Source organism: Oxyura jamaicensis, chromosome 6 (assembly GCF_011077185.1).
Source record: "Oxyura jamaicensis isolate SHBP4307 breed ruddy duck chromosome 6, BPBGC_Ojam_1.0, whole genome shotgun sequence".
NCBI classification, from domain to species: Eukaryota; Metazoa; Chordata; class Aves; order Anseriformes; family Anatidae; genus Oxyura; species Oxyura jamaicensis.
Window position 1 is genome coordinate 23733035 of NC_048898.1, and position 21484 is coordinate 23754518.

Sequence of the window (21484 nt, forward strand, 5' to 3'; positions counted from 1 at the left end):
AGGCAACGGGCACTGAGAATGCTGAGCACCGACAGTGTTTTTGTTATATTAAACATTCAAATCTGAGTTGACACCTATCTTGAATTTTAGCAACTTTGAGACAGTCTGCTGATAACCACCAGATAAAGCACAGAAAGGCCCTGTTCTAAGAAATCGGCCAGACAGGGAGAACATGATCAGGCAAATTCTGAAGATTATCTAAGGAGATGTAATTCTGTATATGGCTTAACAAATCAACTATCCAAGTATTATCCTGGAAGTCAAACCTATTAAAATTATAAAATAATGCCCTTTATACTTAATACCTATACTTTATATATATATACATATGTACTTAAAATACGTAGACTTTATACATAAAGATGACAATCTATATGCACAGAATTATAACATTGTTGGAATTGAGACTACAAGCAGATTTACATATTTTAGAAGAAATTTTTTGACTTAAAATTCCATCATTTTTTACTCTTCAGTAAAAATCACCAAACTTGACAATTCCATCAGTACTCATATTAAAGATGTCTGGGGTGGGCATTTAACAGGAGATTGCACTCAAGTGTCATGACCTCATGATCATTAGTGTAAGTCCTCACGTGGCGGGCCACAGACTTCTTTGCCACCACTATTACTTCTGTGCTTGAGTTTTGATCAGTTGGTCAACTGATCCAGTCTCTTCCCTGGGACTTAATACATGCCATGGCAGAAAAGTCATATTTGTGCATTTGCAAACTAAAGTTATGGGGGAATGAGATTGTTCAGGACATGATTTCTTTGGGAAATGTATGGGAAAAATATTTTTATGGCTGGTCCTCCTAAAACCTACATAGAAAGAAGTCTAATGACTAGGTAATATACTTTAAAAAACATATATAAAATATAATAAATAGTGAAAACATGATGTAATTTATGCTGCTACAAATATTACCTGTATATCCAAGAACCTGGAATAATTTTGAAGGGCGGGCATCTAGAATAAAGATGTGTTCTTCTGTAGCTCTAGTGATGAGGAACTGGCCACTCTGATCATAACTAGGTAAAATAAAAATCCAAGTAAAATACAAATTTTGAATGTAAAATTCTAAAAACCGTTTGGTGCAGTCAATAAAAAGGTCAAATTTTATTCATAGTTTCGCTCTCATAACTCTGCTGACTACCTTGTGGGCATAAATGCAATTGAGATTTCAGATTCTAGGTTTACAGTCCCAGAGCCTGATATAAATCCTAGTGCTCTAAGTGCAATTTCTAATTGAGTGGGTTGGCAATCTAGAGTTGATGTCATTCCGTAGCAATCTATTTTAACAGCTTCCTTTGAAGTTAAATTATTTTAAATAAAATTACTAAGCATATTTTTATATTTTTTGAATAGACATGTCTTTGCATTGATTTTACTTTGAACAAGTTCATTTCCATATCTATTTTTAATGTTTTATCTTAGGTAATTATGAAGAGAGATCCCATCTGACTCTCCAAGTAACAGGCAGGTTTACATTAACATTTAGCAGTTCAAAATCTATTTTATTATTGAAAATAAAAAAGTAAAGCCTTTCGGATCACAAGAGCTACGTATAGAAGAATTGGTAAATTCTAGCGCTACTAGTAAATGAAGTGTTAATAACTGTAACAAAAAGATCCACCATATAAGAAGGGATGACCCAAAGACTTAAATTTAGCTTCATAAGACCTTGAATTTATATTCAGTGAAAAATAACTCCCTAAGTTCAGATACATGGAATTGCACATAATTACTGCATATGGCGATCTGTCAAGAAGGATGTTATACATCAGTATCCGTAGTATTCCATTAATCTTTCATAAAAATACAACCTTATTATATTTTTCTCATCTAAATCCTGGTACTACTCTTGCAAGCACTACAGAAAGAAAAAAAAAGATTGGAAAAAAACCTGAAACATTTAAAATACTTTGATATTTTTAGAATAAAAACTTCAATTTTTTTGTTCAACTAACTGCATTATTCAAGTGACAAATCAATACTATTCCTGCCTCTGTTACTGCATACTTACTGCAAAGACAGTACTGGAAATTTTGAAAGAAAAATTTGGTGAACAACCCGTGGAGCTTCAACGTCAGTAACATCAATGAAATATATTTGACCGGTTTTGGTCCCTACAGCAACACTGTTTGAGGAGGGACAGCAAGCCATAGCAGTTGCCTAGTTAAGAAATAAAAAGATACTCAACAGCTCCATATCATTTTATACGACATCATGCTATATGTTAGTATGCAATTTCTTTTACCATTTACAAGTCCCTAAAATTCGGAGAAGAAAACCAAAGTGATCTGTCTAAAAATCTATTTTCTTTTTTTACAAATAAAGGATTTTAATAGACATCATATGCATTTTTTCTTATGCTCCATATCTACCTATCAAAAGATAATTCTCTGTTCGTCTGGAAAAAAAAAAAAGACAGGATTTTTCAGGACTTGAATGCATCTTAAATCACAACAAAGCATTAACAGTTGGAAATATTTTATCAACTCAATTCCTAAAACTTGTTTTTCAGATCAGTCAAGGCTTTCAGTTTTTATACACTTGAGACACTTCCTGTCAGTTCTGATACTCATTAAAAATACAAATTTAGTAAAGTAATACCATACAGATTTAGATACATTTTTTTTAAACAACTATATGCTTGAAGACATATCACTAGGACATTAGGATTAAATGCCTACACTGCTTTCTTTGTTAAATTTGTGATTAGGTCAAGGAGTCTTTCCAAAAAGAATCTTTTTAAAGTCTTTCATTTGTTCTTTAAAGACATTACTTAGCTTTCCTCAAAACTGTCTGATCCAATTTTATCAAATATTATGGTATGAATTGAAAAATATTAAAGATGAAGATTTTAAGTATCCGTCACTACATAAACTCCCAGTTATGTGTACCTCAGTATTAAGGTTTCTGTTGCTAAGGCAAGTCCCATCTTCCAGGAGCCAAACTTGTACTTCACCTGAAATTGTTACAGACTTGAACAAAGAAAAACATAGCCAGATTAAGGTGGAATAACCGAATAGTCTGGAAGTAGCTAGTAGCTATTCTATGGAATATAAAGTCAACTGAGTGTATCAGATCAAGGGTTCCTAGTTTTGCTTGGAATTATCTGGCTTTTGCTGTTAAGTGCAAGGTTAAAGAAAATGTTTAATAATTTTTGTGAACTGCTGCAACCTCAGGAATGGTCTTGACGCAAGATGAGACAAGGGTAAAACATAAGCTTGATCAGTATTAGCATTTGTCCAACAATTAAAAAACTGCTTAGAATTTTATTTGCAAAAGAAAGTGCTTAAGGAGAAGTCTTTGCTTTATCACATGAAGAGCGATGCATATCATAATGTTGCTTCATTTTCTTATACTCAGACAATTTATAATTCCACAGTAAAGTATGGCTAGAGACCAATCAACCCTCATGTTACTTATTCTAAAGTAAAATTTATCATTCCCATGCTAAGAACAAAGAAACAGATTCAGCAAAGTTAATTAAGACCCCAAGGTTCCTACACTGGCTACTTGAAGAATTCATGACCTGGGGACCAATCAGACTTGCTGGCTAAAATATGTGTTTTGTAGGAGGTCAATGACATTGAACAAAAGCAAGGAGTTCCTCTGAATGGACAGATCCATGAGTAAGGCCTCCTTTCTCCCTGGGCCCATGACAGAGGCATCTCCCTCTTCCAATTTGTGCTGAGGGCTCCAAATATCAGTAGGAACTCATTGTTCCAATATCTATTCTCTGAACTTTATTCACCTTCTGTACAATTATGTTCATGAACACTTGTGAGTCATACAAATCAACAGCAAAACCAGTATGACATTTTAGCCATCTGTGAATTATCCACCCTGTATTCTAAAGCAAGTTCTGACCTTTTTGTAGGCCATACCTGAATTAATGCCATTTACATCCTTTAATGAGTAGTTACACTGCCGTCACAAACATCACAAGTCCCAGTAAGACTGTTGGTTTTGTGCCTTAGCAACATATCAGTTACCTGAAAAAAACCACTGTTATATATAAAGAGAACATCATTTCATACCACACAGTACTTGTTCTCTGGAGGAAGAAAGTCAGCCGCCAGAAAACAACTGCTGCTTGCATCCAGGAGTTTGACAGCTTCTCCACTGTGGGCAGGTTTGTAAGTATAGATTGTCCCCTGACAAATAAAAAGAAATAATCCAACACTGGGCTATCAAGCTTTTCATTAAAGGCTTTCAAATACTTCAGCAAAAAAAAAAAATACCATTTTTCTGAGCTTCACTCTTTAAAGGTTTTTATTTGATACTAAACTGAAAGTGCCCCGTGGAGTTCAGCTGAAGTTACTGGACTATATTAACCTATACTAGCTAAAGGTCAGGTTGGTTCACTTGATAGTGATCCTGATCCAGCTAGTCACATTTTTTGTCTTCTCAAAATTACTTCAATAAAATAATTTTAAAACATCCTATTTCATCTTACTCCAAGAATCAATAAATATGCTAAAACAGCACAAAATGCAGATCATAAACAACATGCTTTAAGAGATGCTTTTATCAAAGATCTCAGAGCCTCTTAGAAGCAATTCATAACTAATATTGAGAAATAATTTAGAAGTGCTCTCCTCATTTTACAAAAGAAGAATTGAATCAGAGAGAATGTGACCAAAGTTACCATGGCATTGCCATTGACACCTATCCCCCACCCCAAAGAGCCTTAGGAATGCCAATTTAAATGATCAAAGGTCTGGAAAAAAAGCTGTAATTAGAGGATTTGCCCCCCTTGTGTAAGATATCTGGACAACAAGCTGGTCGAAGAAGAATCTTGAACTGGATTGCTTGACAAATTCAACATGAACGTGCTCAATAACTCTACTACATAGCCACAGTAGGTCTGATGTACCCAAGTTACACTTTTCTTACTGGGCAGGCATACATTAAGCCTAGAGCTCATGCACGCTAGGTCCCACATGGCCTGGACACACTGGAGACCCTGAATCCATATTCCACACAGACAAGTGTTTTTGTTGGGAAATTAGGAAACAACTATACTTTATAATCAACCATCTGTAGAAGATGATTTCTCTGTGCTTCACTACAAGTGTCCAGTCTTGTGTTAAAAACACCACATGGACTAAGTTCATTGCTGGTATACATCTATTGGCTTATGGAATTACATTATGGACACTTCACATTAGCAGCATCAGCATGCACATGTAGAATCACCAGAACATCTCATTACATGATGCTATTCTCTCAAATGCTATACCTGATCAGTAACAAGCAGAAGTATTGTGTAATCAGGAGAGAATAGGAGGCTGGATATAGGTTCCTCGATGTCAGCGCAGATTTTCATCTCATACTGAAGACCTCTGATGTGATAAAAGAATAAAATGCCCTCCTGTGCAGGAAAGTACAAATCTCCATCAGGTCTAGGTGATTCATCCTAGCCCACTCTGTCAAACTTACCAGCAAGAACTTCTGAAAGCCTCTAAAGTAACAGTCTTTAACTTTATACCATCACTAGCAGTCTGATTTGCTCTTAGTCTGTCTACATCCAGAGGACTCTTACCTTGAATAATAAATCTATTGAAAAAATAAGGTGTTCCTTAGTAACAGTACATGTTTGATAACAACAGACTCGTTAGTTAATATTAAATATTTCATATATATATTTATTTTTAAAGTGTCAGAATTTGTTCCACTCTTAACCAGTAGTGTACTATCATGCATTTGGGTTAAATGATGAGGCAGATTTTGCAAAAAACAACTTTGCAATTCTCTTGGCCATTTTCTCTACTTCTGTGTTTCAAATTCATCTTTCTTTTCTGTTCCTCTAGAATGCTCCCTGCCTTTTGTTAAAAATAGTATTATCTTCATTTGCCACTAATTTGACTATGAAAATGGAATCTCTTCCCACCCTGCTCCCTTCCAATTTCTTGTCTCAAGTCTTAACAAGGAAAATAGACACAATGCCAGAGGTCTGTTACAGCTCTGCAACCCTTTTCTTTTTTTTCCCCTAGCTCCTGTCTTTGTAGTGAACTCTGCAAATGCATTCATCTTAAATATTCTTAGATTTTCACGCAGCATGAATAAGTTAAGACCATGAAGGATGTCTTACGCTTCCAGCTGTGTACAGTCCCTCGTTACAAAATGCCATGGCAAATACAACTGTTCTTTGCAGATTCCTTGGTTTGCCACCTGAGAGCACAAGACCGACATAAAATATCAAATTTAATTTATTTCAACAGTGCGTCTCAACTTCAAGTCTGGGAGAATTTACTATTTGAGAGCAAGAAGATCTATTGGCTGATTCTATGACATATTCTTTGGACTTTCTGCTTTGCTAATACAGGAGAAGGCTGGTATACATAATTTGAAGTGACAATACTACTGTGGTCTGATGAACTAGAAACTGATCTGAGAAATAGTTTGATTGTGTAAACACTGCTAAATAGCTACAAAGACCAATATACTAAGTTTGTCAGTAACAGAATCATACAGCCATTTACGTTGGAAGGGACTCTAGAAATCCTCTGATCCACCCTCCTTCCTGCTCAGCAAAGGACCAACTCAAATTTAGACCCAACTTCAAAGCTGAATCAGATCCTACCAGATCATATCAGGGTCATGCACAGCTGATAACCACTCTGAATATCCCCAAGAAGAAAAAATCCATAGCTTCTTTGGGCAACCTGTCCCAATGTCTTGACTATGATATTTTTAAATTATTATTATTTTCCCAGAATTTCTGCTGATACAAAATGTATCCCTTGCCTGTCTGGTTCCATCCTCTCTATTACCTTTCGTTAGGAAGATAAAGCAACAGAAAGATAACCTTTTTCCTTCAGGCTAAGCAAACAGTTCTCTCAGCCCATCTTTCTGTCAAGTACTCAAACTGCAGTCATCTTTGTGGCTTTGTGCTGAACTTCATGATGTGAATATCTTTTTTGCACTTTGAAACCCAAAACAAAGTGTTCAAAACAACCCCTAAATCCTAACTTAACTAAATTACAAGTCATTGCAGTTCTAAAAAAAAAAAACATTACTAAAACTAAGCAGAAGAGAACCTACTCTAGCATCGCTTATTCCAACTGAAATTAGAAAGAACATATATAATTTCACTGCCATTGTTTCTCTTGAGGTTATTCATTTGACTTTCTATCAGCACAAAACCTATTAGTTATTTATCAGGTACACATAAAAAAGATTGCCATTCATCGCTCTTACAGAGGCCAGTGTGATCTGAGTTCTTCTAACCAATGGCTTCCAACTTTACTCATGTATTATTACTCTTAGCTGTCACTGGTGTTGCCTAAAAATCTATTAGCTTAATTTGAACATGGAAATACCTTTTTTTTTCCATACTTCTCTACGAACATATGCCACCACGTCTGATACTTTACGCATGTATTCTGCACAAAAAGAAAAATAATATCAACCTTGTTTATGTGTCAGTGTTGCACTAAAAGTCAGTCTACTGCAAGAAAGACTGGGTTTGGTATACTGAATCAAAAATGTACGTTCTTTCACAATACCCATCGTTACGTAACTGGGCAGGCACAATCTTTCTGTAGTTCAGCTGACAGCTGTAAAAGGAAGTGGAAATACAGCACATGCTTAAGGCTGGACATGCACTTAAGTATTCTACTAAATAGAGACCAATTTAAATTTAATTATTTTAAATTAAGTAGAAGCTTCAATACAATGTGATTACTGACGAATCTGTTACGGCTTTAGGACAGGACTCAAAGAAGAATATACAGGCCAAGTAAAAGCCCAGATGGCAAACGTTTCCTTCTACTGAACAGGCAAAAATGCTTCTAGTCACACCTCAGCTTTTCTTGTTCCAACTCTTGATTTGGTAAGCCTGCAGATGTGGTAATTTCAAAAGCAGAGGAACACAGCTGGATTTTATTTTTTATTTTTAAGGAGCAGCCTTCCATTGTTGTGTTAACTATCAAAACTGTAACAGAGATACAGTACTTTGGAAAAGTCAGGGATGCTTGTTGCAGCTTGAAAAATAATGCTTTAAACAGCAAAAGAAGAAATCAAGATTATCGTCAGCCTGTCCATTAACTCCAACTCAGCCTTTATTAGCGAAACAATTCTATGCTGGTTTACAACATCTTCTCTTCAGCACTCTTCTAGTGCTGGGGAGAAGCATGTTCCACTACTTGTCTTACCACCAGTTCACTGAAACAGTGAACTTCATGTGTGCACTAGGACTGACTCCTTCCATCCTTGCAAAGGATGACAGGGTACAGGTTGCCATTGCCAGAACAGTTTATGCTGCCACCTCTAACTGTCCTCCAGCTTAGAAGCCCTCAGAATGGGCATAGATGGGTAGCGCATGGTGGGGAGCAGGGGTGAGACCTCAGGGTTCCCAGAAAAAAAGGAGGCATGGAATGTGCTGCTGTTGCCAACTTCATTCACCAGCGTGCCAGAGGCCTCCATGAAAAAAAGACAGATTGGAATATATATGGGGGAGACAAATTACCTTAGTGGGTTGCAATCAATCTGAGGGACATGTGCTGAGCATTCTAGAAAAACTTAAACGTAGATTGCTTTGTTTTAAGCAAGAGGCATCTTCTGCTCACCCTCTGTGCTTCATACTTTCTGCAATAAAGCCTGACAGTCTTTACAGACTTGTCATTAGAAAATTCATTACGTAAGAGCTGACCTTATGCAATTATACTAAGCAGCATTATATTCAATTCAGTTGTGCTGTTAATTGATACCACGCTAAACCTGAGTCTTCAAAGATCTGTTCTATCATTAGCTAACATTCCAAATGAGGACAATCCAATATTTCATGCAAAATCAAATAAATTATTGGTATAACCAGCATATAACCAGCATTAAATGGACTACATATAGCTGGTATAGTAATAGTTTTATATTGATCTAATAGGGCTGTTAATAAGATAAAGGTTCCTGGAACTGTTTTCTTTTTATCTGACAGTTTTCATGTATTTAGAGCTTTTTTTCTTTTTTCTTGCCTTAGAAAAATGAATGCTTTTTCAAGAGTGCTAAAGAAACCCACTTAGAAGATAAACAGACATTCTAAGATGTTTACCGTACTAATAAAAGAACAATGGTTTTCACATGGCTCTACTATATAGCTTTACATCTTCTCTAAGTTATACAACAGAACAAAAGAAGGCAAAAAAACCCTTTCATTGTCCTACCCATCTCCCTCCGTACATGAATAAAACACTCAACAGAACTGTTTCTTACCTGGTAGAGGTTTTTGTTGAAGAACACAAGCACTGAGTGTCTTGGCATCAATTTTCAAAATATATCCTTCTCTACAGCCCATGTAAATGTCAGAGGTTGCAGTCCAGCAGTGGGCAGTAGGATGCAATAAAGGCTTAATATCAGCTCGAGGCTTCAGCACAAAAATAAAGAAGTTAAATCAGCAACTGGCAAATACCTGTATAGTTACATACATTTTAAGGCCAATAAAAAAAAAAATCTCAAGTCTGATTTTAATATTTTCAGTCATCCTTTCACTGAGGCTAGGAATTTGGGAACCAAGAACCGCTTCCAGAAAAGCCTATCTCTGGAGACAGAGGTGGAGAACTCATATCTCCCCCCAGAAACCTGTGTAAACAATTATATTTCCATTAATAATGGTGTGTATATATATATATATATATATATATATATATATATTCCTAGATTTATTCTCCAACATTTTTGTCTTCTAGCTTGGAAATCCCTCTGGAATCTTCCCTACTCTCACAAAAATCTTGACCCACCATAACCATTTCATTTTAATGATAAAATTATGATAAAATTCAACACAATGAGCTCCCAGATCATGGGATTTTTACACCAGAATAGCACTGGGATCCAAAATTGATATAATTACCCCCTATGACATTGCCCTGATAAATGTTTTTCAAATGGCTTTTCAGAACAGTCTTCTACTTTGTAGGCATAACTTATTTTTTTTCTTCATCATGTGGTCCTGCATACATGTTAGCATTAAAATACACTTTGCTTGGATAGCTTCTCATATCATATAACCAAATTGTTCTGAAAAAAAAACCCAGCTCTGTCAATCTTTCTGTCATGTATAAATTAGTTCTAGAAATATCCCAGCCACAGACCTCCCATGTGCCTTGAATTTCATCTCTCTAAAACAAATCTCATAAATCTGTCATCCATAAAACAGGAAGAACAGTACTTTTCCACCAAATATTATTAAACACTGTGACCTGCTCAGATACAACAGTAATAGGGGTTATATAGATACCAAGAATAGAAAGAACCAGATTGAAGAGGCTTCAGTGAAAAAATGTAAAAACACATGAGAAAATCTTGTGAGAATATTTACAAGAAGATTCAAAGAACAATGTATGTGAGCAGAACTACTTGACTACTTTAGAAATCAAATAGGACAAACTAAGAAATCTATAGCAGGTTGAGACTTTTTATCACCAGAAAAAAAACATTTAATATAGGCATTTTCCTTGGTTCTACAAGGCTTGAACAGCACAAATCTTTGGCAAGGTTGCAAAGGAACTACTGTGAATCAGAAGCTTCCTCTGTAAAGACAACTTTTGTAATGTTCCTTTGTCATTACTGCCTTTACACAAACTAGATAAAATATGCTAATCCTAGGATGAGATTATGTAAATCTAAAATGAGGTTGCTTCTTGAACTGTGCATTGGTACAATGGTGCATAATAATAATGCAGTCTTTTTTTTAAGCTTCTGTCCCTTTTGAATAGCAGCTCTGCAGAGAAAAAAAAAAAAAAAAAAAAAAAAAAAACAGGATGGATCCTTGCCATTAAAAGTTTTATAAAAAGTCAATGGAATAAAATTGGTATTGGTGATGAAGTGGAGTCAAATGGGCTGTTAATTGCAAGGAATTTACAAACCTTAAGTCCCAACCATAAAAAATATTGAAACAAAACTTAATAAATATGCAAGTAAAAAAGGATCGATAACTTTAGGATGTTTCGATTCCCTTCGTTCTGCTGCCCCGTTGTGGTTACACTCTGGTACATACCTGGCCTCAGTATCTTGTTCTAGAGCGTGGACACCTAACAAGCAAAGAAGCGTGCCTGCAGCAGGCTGGCTGTTCTTAATTGCCTGTCAACATTCCTTAGGAGTGGGCTGCTGCCTCAAAGGAACCACAGACTGCAGGTTGACAATAACTCCTCTACTTATTAGCCTAAATAAATGGTTTGCCAATTTTGATGCTTTTATCAACAAAACATTGACCTCAGCTGACTTGGACTTAGTGATAAAGAAAACATCCTTCTATTGAATTCTGTGGGGATTAAGAGATCTTCATCAGGCTATGATACTGTTTCCACTGCATTAAACTGAAAGCACCTCAATAACCACCCCAGGAGCACCACATTGTCTCTTATTAATTAAAAGCAAACAAACAAAAACCCATAATGTTAGAGAGGAAAATAACTCCAAGATATGAACAAATGTTGACATGCAGATTTTAATCCAGAGTCAGACAACTGCTCATGCACATTTGTAATCATCAGTGATAGCAACCATTTATTTATACATCTGCAGCAGCAGCCTATCAATTTATAAAGTCAGTGAGGAATGGCAGTTACAGCACTAAATGCTTTGTACAGGTTAGTTCATTACAGCAACTGCAGTCTGAAGATATCTGGATATCTCAAGAACTCAGCAAGCTCAGTAATTTCAATCTCACTGAAAGTTGCTGCATTAGATACTTTTCAACATAAAAATCTGAACTAAACAGTATTTCAAAGAAGCATCTTCTACATCAAGTGTATTCAGATCAACCTGTGCAGGAACTGATTTTCCAAAGCCATATGTTTCACCTTGGGAGGCTGGTAAGGGAATGCTTTAACTTACAAGACACACGTTAGCAATTTCTCCCAGTGCATGATGACTTGGATAGTAAACATAAAATTAGTAGCTACCATGAATGTTTCTGCTTCATCTCCCACCAATCCGGCAATGGCTGAAACTGGCATAACAGGGCCATGGTAGGGATCTTCGTTACCAGAATCCGGGAAAAACAAATCTTCATGAAGATTTGGAGACCCTTGTCTATAAGGGAGTTTCACAGGGCTGTGAAAAAGCAACAGACACTGTCTGAGGAAAAGAAATATCACAAATAGCAAATGCTGATACAAAACTGGGAAGCATGTTTTCAAAATGTGGAGATGCCAACTCAGTTAATGGGCTTTACTTTGGCAACGATACTGGAAAACTGTTCATAGAATGGTTTGGTCTGGAAGGGACTTTAAAGATCATCCAATTCCAATCCCCCTGCCATGGGCAGGGACACTTCCCACTAGATCAGGTTGCTCAAAGCCCCATCTAAACTGGCCTTGAACAATTCCTACAACATTGCTGTAGAGAGTCATTCTACGTGGCATGTACTGTTTCACTTAAAAGTAATAGTAATTTATTTACAAAGGAGGGATGTTCCTACTGGCTGAAGTGGACTGCCACATTCTAGCTCATTGTCTTTTCTTGTTGCTTTGGACAAACAACTATTCTATCCTTCTGTTTCCTTATTAACCAGGATTAATAATAACCCACACCTTACTTGTATGTACGTGCTGTGACAATTTAACCATAATGCTTATTTGGAGAAAGTTAACAAGTTGATAATCAGTGTATAAGTGGCTGTTACAATGTGGGCATTCTGGATTCTATAGTTTACAAACTATGCTATCTAGAACCCAAAAAAATGTTATGTAAAATAAATAATTCTCAATGGAGCTTTAACATCTACTGAACAGAATGAAAAGTGAAAAAAAAAAAGAAAGAAAGAAATGAAAAAGGAGTATCTAAAGTAATCTAAGGATAGTTGCAAAAGGCAATACACCATCAACTTCCAGATCTCAGATTAAGGCATCATCTATACTTTTACTACTATAACCATGTCAGGGGTAATATACTGGTTATATTCATAGTTAATGAGATGAAATATGCTGTTGGGGATTGTAGAATAGCTGCCACTGCAACAGCACATATGTTATACTTCAAGATCTCTGTCTTGAACAATGCATACTAGTCCACGTGTTCTTAAATCAGACTCAAAAAAGTTTCTAGCATAAATAAATTCTAGGTTTGCTGTGCTCAGTGAATTGCATTATCAGAGCCATCTCCTCTACATCTGTAAATTGACCACAGAAGCTGGATCACACAGAAACCCGATACTGCTTTTGGTACAATTAGTGATTGTAACTACATATTGTTTAACAATGCTTATGAGGAAGCAAATTAAGCCATACCCGGCAGTCTCATAGCCACAAAAGCAATGCACGTTCCCACTCAGTGCTCAGAATAACCACTTGCAGGAACAGGAAAGCAGCCCAGGCACTATATTAATGCAATTGGGTAGCTTTTGATAGAGACAGCTACCAAAAATGCCAATCAGTATTAGCTTCAATGGTGTGCATGACTGGGATATGACAGTGCTAAGAAATGAAAGCATGAATTCAATTCACTTGATTAACTAGGTAGAATCAAACTGGTTGCAATTTAACAATCACTGATTGTAATCACTAGGCAAACTAAATTGGATTAAATTATTTGCAAACAGATGTAGGTTGCTAATCTTAGTCATTAAAATATACTTCTGGATTTTTCTTTTAACTTGAAAGGTGTTCTACTTACTTTCGCTTAAGGTGATGCTCATCATAATTCCTTTCAATATGCCAGACAGTAACAGAGCTCTCATTAACAGAACACAGTTGTTGCCAATTCATGGGATTAAAACTTAACGAGGTCACTGGTACGGCTGGCTGGGACTCACTGCACAGGAGGATATTTTCTTGCCAGTTCCTTCATTAAGGAGAGTAAAAGAAAATCAAATCCACTAAAGTCGTCAAAAACATTTAAGCCAAATATGTAGATGTGATTCTAACTGATACTCAAGATCACAGTTAGAAAACAAATACTTTGCCACCGACTAAAAACTATGCTGCTAAACAAGACAGGTTCTGGGAATGAAAAGGATGTGGTTAATTAGCCACGCATAAAATTAGTACTGCTACAAAAAGAATGAATAGTAACATAATTTTGAGAACTCAGAGGGAAAGAGAGAAAACTCAGTCAGCCCTTGATTATCAAGGGATTAATTGGGTTGTACGGTAATTGTGCTGTGAATGCAGGCACACACTGCAGCTGCATTAACTACTTTGAGCAAAAAACGGCACAGAATTTGTGTGGGGCTGTTATGTTCGGCTGTACATAACATGGAAATACCTTTGCCTGGTGTAATGTATTGTATAGTCTCATACTCTAATTTACACATTTCTTTATTGTCCAGATTAATTCTTGACTGCATTTGCATTTTTAGGTGCTGTCTGAAAACTGATTAACATAATTTGAAAAAACACTTAAAGCTGTTTCATAATTTCATTGGCAATATATCTGACAATCTAAGTAACATTTATGGCTCTCATATTTGTCATTACTGCTAAGATGAAGAAAACTAAAATGCATACGGTGCTGTAAATGGATTTAATTTAACTGTTGTTCTGGCTTGTAAGAAATTTCCTCTCAGAAACTGATCAGGAGGCAAAACAATGATGTAATATTGACAGCATGTGCAAAAAAAAAAAATAATGAGAAGCATTCGCACATAAGCACTTTCATTAACATTACAGAAAGCTATAAGCTGCAATTCTGACTTTAAAAGGTACCAGCGTAGATGTCTCTCTCTAAAGATGTCAGTATTCTCATCTCATACCTAACAGTGCCAACAATCTTAGAGTAGATAAATTTATTAAGATCTGAAACACCATGGTACATGTATCTAAAACAGGAATCTGAAATTGAACCTCTCCTTCAAACAGAAAAGAATAAAAATCTGGGGATAAAATAACACACACAAAAGGCAGCTTTTAGTTATCGATAGGCTTTCTCTGTCCTGAGGCTGAGTTAACTTTCAAAACATCTCTTACACCTTTTATTCTATACTATGTGCTTAAAATACAGGAATTGTGCAATCATCATTCTGCAATCACATTAATGATGCTAAACACGGATTTATTTCCTCTACAAATTTCTACAATGAATGCACATTATAATCTAATTGCAAAAAGGAAGATCACGATCTCACAGTAAATTCACCTACCTCTGTTCAAGTTATTATAAATTCTAAGTTTAATATCGTAAGGTGGTTCTATTTTGTTATTCAGCTCTTTCTGACTGGAATCAAGGGTTGTTCTGATGATAATTAGATGCTGACAGTTTCATTTGTGCAGATTCAAAAAGGTCTCCATAGTTTGGCCTTGGAAATTGTCATTACTTTAAAGCATTTAAATATTTCTAGATGTTTCCATTTTAGGTATAACCCAGAATAGTCTTTCAAGAGAGTGGATTTTTGTTTAAGGGCATGTGTCCAATATATTAGGCCATGCATATTATTTCTGTGAGTGATAAGCATGTGAAGTCTTTCTGACTCTTCTCTAATCATTGTAAAAGAAATACAAAGGTCATCATTACACTGAAATTATACAGTATATTCCTTCAATTTTTGCCATGCAGGCAAAAGCAGAATTTTATTTTTACAGAACAGTTCAATTAAATATTTTGACTTTCTGCATCTCCACCATATCACATAATATTTCTTTTCACTGCAGTGATGAAAATGATGATCTAACCCAGGGACACATGGCAGTGTAATCACTGCGCACACCTATAAGATAGAACTAAGATCAAGCACAAGTAATTAAGAGAACTACTGAAAACAAAAATTTTGAAGAAGCTAGAAGATAGGTCTGGCAAAGTAACAGTCTTTCTGAGTAGTGCTAGGAAAACAAAACAAAACAAAAAAAACAGCAAATTTGGCACAGAAGCTTTGCAGACAATGATCCATCAATCCCTCAGAAAAAAAAAAAAAAAAAAAAAAGAAAGATGAAGGCAACCAGTTTATCTTTCACATTTGTTAATTTAATTTATGCTAAAATAGCACACACACAAAAATATTAATTGAATTCAAAAGGTATTAAAGAATTTTTTTCACTCTTACCATACTGAAAGAACGAATTCTGGGATTGAAGAGTAACTGGCTAAATAAGGACCGGTGAAACTAAACGCAAGTACAGTGTAGTCCAACTGAACATTACCTAAAATATAAAAACAAAGAACATGAGCTCTAATTGCCCAGACTTTGCTGTATACTCTGGCAAATAACGTGCTTTTGTCAGTTCCTTCATATCCATTCTTCGAAGATGCTGTGATTCCTTTGCTTCACACCAGATTATTTTAATTTGATCATAAAAACATTAAGTATCCCTATGTTTGGATTTTTTTAAAATTTGTTTTACTAATACCTCAAATTTGTAGTGTTTTTTCCTCAAGTGCCCTGCAATCCTTTGCAGTCAATTTCATCCATCTACATGAGTAAAGGAACTATTATGATCCTTACTTAAAGTGTTGAGAAACTGAAACATGGATAGGGTAAGCAACTTAACTAAAGAGAGAAATATCATAGAACGGGAGAAATACATATTAGATCACAGCCTCTAAACTTGAACTGAAAGAGCCATAATTCCTCTCACATCTCAGATGTCTCAGCACCAAACCATCTCAGCAGTCTGCTGGGGAGCCTACTGCAATATGATCTTGCCCAGTTGAAAGTAGTGCGGTGGAAACTTCTTTATGATACTTTCTGTGAGTCTTGCCATTAGAATGTTTCCTGTCACACTGTTTCTCAAGTGGTTCAAAAAAAACCACACCACCCTTCAGAAACTGGATGCTTGAAAGATTGTTTTAACGAAATGGCAACAGAGAACATTACCACGCTGGTACCTTTTAATTCTGCCAGTTTATTCAGTTCTGGAAAGCTGTAGGTATATATGAGGGGATTCAGCTTCCGGTCTGAAAAGGCCAGCACTTCGCTGTTGGCGTTCACTGCGAAGGCTCCCACCTGGCCAGTCGGACACTGCAGTGCTGTCGTCTTCTTTGTTTTAATGTCCAAGAAGAGGATGTAATTGCCACAAGGGTAGCAGACGGTCTGATTGTTGATAAAGCCGAAGTTCTTTTTCGAGAATCCCTGAACCCAACTTAAGAAAGAACAACTCTGTGTTAAAACATTTCTCACAGACACGTTTCTCAAAATACTGCAAAAAATGGAATGTAACAGCTTAAAAGACACGCTGGTCTGATGCTTCAGATTTGTTACATTCATCCTCATACCAAACTAGCAAAACCACAAGAATTTCAACGTCTAATACCATGAATCGCTAGTTCAACGTTTCCAAAAACACAGGGATAATCTTACCACGATGGAGCACAAAGGACTGACGCAAGAACTTGGAGAGATGTTTATATTTCTTTCACTTTTCATTAACAATAAAATTAGCCAGTTCACAGGCTTTGTTTTCATACTCATAGGTCATAGTAAAAGAGTACACCTTAACTCTGAAATAATTACTCAAGTATGATCCATACTAGGGACTTATGTTTGTGTAACCTTTTGTAAAGTTTCATAGTTCATCTTGCTGCTGTAAAATAGAAAAAAAAAAATACATAGCTTATCTTTGTATGAACTTAACTGAAAGGACTGTTCTGCTTCAAAGGCACCAGTACTTTAACACAATACAACTTCAGAACGTGAACAGGCTCGTGTTACACAGGGACTGAAATAAATTACTGAAACTGAGTCACCTTTAGAACTTGCAACATACCAACAAACCCATAACCACCTGCAGATGGTTTTTATCTTTGAGAAAGGGCGTGGATCAACATCAGCACCCCCTTGTCAAAGGGACTTACATTAACCACTAAGTGAAGATGCCTGAGCCACAGCTGAGCCTGGCAGTACCGTGGCAACACCATTTTGGCAGCATACCAGCACCCTGTGTCCAGCACTACCATCAGCACTGCCCCTTCTAGTTTCTGTTCAAGCCCTTTCCATCTTTTATCCTCGCCCACATAGCGGTCGGCTGGAAGAGATCTTTGCCCTCTGCAATTGCAAGCAGCAGTTTTATACATCTTTCATGAACGTAACTCAGTCTTAAGATCAGTTCAACTGCTGATCTTCTGTACTCCATTAAATTATATTATAGCCTCAGGGCTGCCATAATTAGGGACATTCTTTAATGATTAGTCTTAAGGTATTGATGCCCAGCAATAACTTTTGTCATCCTTTCTCAGCAGTTTCTATTCAGCCTCTTCTGCTACACACGAGATGAATAAGCACAGCCAGAGAGGAGTGAGAATGCACTGACCGTGTATTCTTGCAAATGAACTGTCATGGGAACAGAGCCCAGACATGTCAGCTGATGAGTGCTCTTCCAGCCCTTTCACATGAGCACTAACCATATGACCTGCCATGGCACACAAGCAGACCTTTAAGAACATGGTCACAGGACCAGCTCGATGCTTTCCTCCAGCACTGGATCTGAGTCCGTGGAAATGAAGTATTTTCAACTTTTGTTTTACCTCTGCAAACGGATTCTAGAAAATATGTAGCAGGGATAAATTAAGGGGCTGACTGCACGATTTATCCTTCTGCAATCGATAAAGGTTTACAAGGAAAAGGATTGAGACTGACTGACATCAGCTATGACCGATGTGGTACTTGTGGGTCACGGAACTAGCCATGGCTCCCCCACATGTTGTCCATGCTTTGTCTGTCTCCAGCCCCTTATAAACACAGCATCAGAAGCACTTCACTGACAAACTTTGCTGGCTGGTAAAATGTTGATGGAACAAAGTACTCGGAGTTACTGAGCATTCAAAATGTATTTTGTCATTGAAAAGTGCTCGTTACAGTTCATTCAAAACAGAGCTTTATATGTAACCGTTAGCTTTGTCAAGGTTCTGTGTTTTCTGAAGACACAGAACATAGTATTCCCCCTCCCCATTGCAAAATAATGTTGTCACTTTCTTCTAATACTGCTATACATACCAACGCTGCTGGCAGTAATCTAGAATGCATAAAAGAAAGGCAAACTTTAAATGTTTCTGTTTTATGGAAATGGACTGTGCTGCAACATTTTAAAGGGCTTTTTTTTTTTTTTTTTGTTTATTTTTTTTTTTTTTTTCCCTGCATAGTGCTTTCATTTAATAATGCTAGTTTTCACAGAATCACAGAATAGTCTAGGTTGGAAGAGACCTCCAAGATCACCGAGTCCAACCTCTGACCTAACACTAACAAGTCCTCCACTAAACCATATCCCTAAGCTCTACATCTAAACGTCTTTTAAAGACCTCCAGGGATGGTGACTCAACCACTTCCCTGGGCAGCCTATTCCAGTGACTAACAACCTGTTCAGTAAAGAAGTTCTTCCTAATATCCAACCTTTTTTTTTTTTTTTTTTTTTTTTTCCACAATAAATAAATAAATAAAGAAATAAAATAAATGGGTCACAGCTCTCTTCCACGTAAAACCAGTTTGCACAAGGGATCTACTCTGTGTAGCCATGACATGCTTCAGACGGTGCCTTTTTTTCACTCTGCAGCTCTCAGAATGTTTAAGGTTGATGCTTGATTCTCCTTTTAATAGGTTGAGGAAACTGTAGATAGATTTCTGTCCACTAAAGAGTTCCGCGCCTCTAGCTGAGCTGTCCCATACAAGCCACAGCTGAAATACTTGCATTGGATTAGAAAGTTTAAGCATCGCTTCCACTACATGGAAAAGATATTTAAATAGCCTGGATTGCTGTGAAAGGCTCAACCGAGGTCAAGATGGTGAGAGAGAGAGACAGGACTGCGGTTTAAAATTCCAGGAATATTTCGAGCCATAGCAGGAGACGATGGTGGGGTGCAAGAGGGATGGAACCACGGAGTAAATCCCAGAGGCTGAGGTGGTCAGGGTAAAACAGGAGAGGGACACAGCCAGGATCGGCACCAAACTGCACGAACTCACGAGGCCAGGTAACAAGAAAATAAAGAAAAATAAGAAAATAAGAACGAGCCATAGCCAAGTCACGCCTTGAGGGGAGAGGGCACAGGGCAGGGGCCCAGCCTGTAGGGAGTGCAGGGCCCCGCAGGGGGCTGACCCGGCCGCCCCCACCTCACGTCCAGCGCCGCCTCCTGGGGCGAGGGGCAGCGGCCGCTCCCCGGGGCCCACTCCTCGCCCGCCGCCATGCCGCCCGCACCGCCGCGCCGGGACGCCGTCTCCTAGCGACCAGAAGGGCCGCTGCGATTGGCTGAGGCGGGCTGCCCGCAGGATTACAGCAGGCGGCTGATTGGGCCAATAGGCTTGGTAGTTAAAGGGCCAGCAGGGTGAGGGGCTCGCTGCTGCTATGGGATGAGCAGCGTAGTGCCTGCCCAGGGGTTATTTATGGTTTTCGTCCTGTTTCAGTGGCTTTCCCTCAGTGGCACGGCTGTGCCTGTCCTCTGTCACCCTGTTACTCTATTCTGGTCGTCCTGCACCCCAGGCAGTTCTTGGGGTGAAGCCTCAGAGGCAGCCGAAGAGAAGGTGGCCCCTGGGGAGAAGAGGGAGCACGGCTGTGGTGCTGCTTTTAGGGGTGGTCAGCGTTGGAAGGGGCTGCCCAGGGAGGGAGTGGGGTCACCGTCGCTGGGGGGGCTCAAGGAAAGGCCGGATGTAATGTTTAGGGACATGAGTTAGTGGGTGACATTGGCAGTAGGGGATGGTTAGACCAGGTATCTTGGAGGTCTCTTCCAGTCTTAATGATTCTAGGACTTGCACATCCATGGCTTTTGGCACTAGCACAGTAAGAATCCCCAAGTACTTTAAAAGAATTAGCGTTAATACCTCATTCTTCTCATCCTCATTTCTCACTGTAGTCCTTACCTCTCTGTGCTGTAGCAGTGTGCAGCTCCCAGACAGTGCTACCCACTCACAGCACTACTGACTGCCACGTGAGCATCTGCTCTGCCTCTTGTCACTATTCTCTGTGATCCATGCTGCACAAAACCAAAACACGGTGAGGATTTTTTTCCCTGTGGTAAAATCTTGCTGTTCTCAGGCACTCACTTTTTTGTGTCCCTGAGGGACTATTGCAGCACGCAGGTCTGTAATGTTACAACTGTTCCTTGGATTTGTGTGTGCCTGTCTCTGGGTTCTGAGGTAGCAGACTACCCATGGTTTTAACCACTAAAATAAATTTTATTTGTTTATTTTTTTGACCCAAATATTGCTGAAACTGTCCTAACAGTAGGCACTCAGCAGAACAAGGAATGTCCTCTGACACAGTTCTTCAAAGGGTGGGAGGAATTATTTTGTTGGAAAGGATGTCTTACATATAGGTTCTGTTTGCCCAGGGCACGGCAGGCTTGTGCAATGAATTACCACTCCCTTTTACTGTTAAATTGCTTATTGCTGTTTCATTATGTAATTAATGACTTGACAAAAATTCATGTTGTATTTGAGTGCGTTATGGTGTCAGGTTTGTGGTAACTACTGGTGGCCATCTCAGTGTTTGCCAGCAGGAAGGATCTACCCAGAAAAATACTGGTCTTTGTGACAGGATGCCTGAGGTCCAGCTACAGTAACAAAACCAAGCTAAAAGTCAACAGCAGGCAAAACTTCCCCCATTGTATAAGCATGGA

At 37.8% G+C, this 21484-nt stretch overlaps 1 protein-coding gene across 4 annotated transcripts in view; it reads right to left on the reverse strand.

The window, feature by feature from the left end:
* Window positions 1–20150, reverse strand: part of CFAP43 (cilia and flagella associated protein 43) — a 44421-nt gene extending 24271 nt beyond the window's left edge. Inside the window, exons 1-13 of one of the 4 annotated variants that reach the window (XM_035329821.1) lie at window positions 19983–20150; window positions 16772–17025; window positions 15990–16086; window positions 13628–13795; window positions 11917–12067; window positions 9227–9377; window positions 7339–7401; window positions 6108–6187; window positions 5256–5387; window positions 4051–4167; window positions 2908–2988; window positions 2028–2176; window positions 929–1032 (exon numbers count right to left, since the gene is read on the reverse strand). In XM_035329821.1, coding sequence (XP_035185712.1) covers window positions 929–1032; window positions 2028–2176; window positions 2908–2988; window positions 4051–4167; window positions 5256–5387; window positions 6108–6187; window positions 7339–7401; window positions 9227–9377; window positions 11917–12067; window positions 13628–13795; window positions 15990–16086; window positions 16772–17025; window positions 19983–20056 — 1621 coding nt within the window. In that variant the 5' untranslated portion in view covers window positions 20057–20150. Of the gene's footprint in view, window positions 1–928; window positions 1033–2027; window positions 2177–2907; window positions 2989–4050; window positions 4168–5255; window positions 5388–6107; window positions 6190–7338; window positions 7402–9226; window positions 9378–11916; window positions 12068–13627; window positions 13796–15989; window positions 16087–16771; window positions 17026–19982 lie in introns of those variants that run through there. The other 3 variants (XM_035329822.1, XM_035329823.1, XM_035329824.1) reach the window with 3 other exon arrangements.
* Window positions 20151–21484: the final 1334 nt, after the last annotated feature.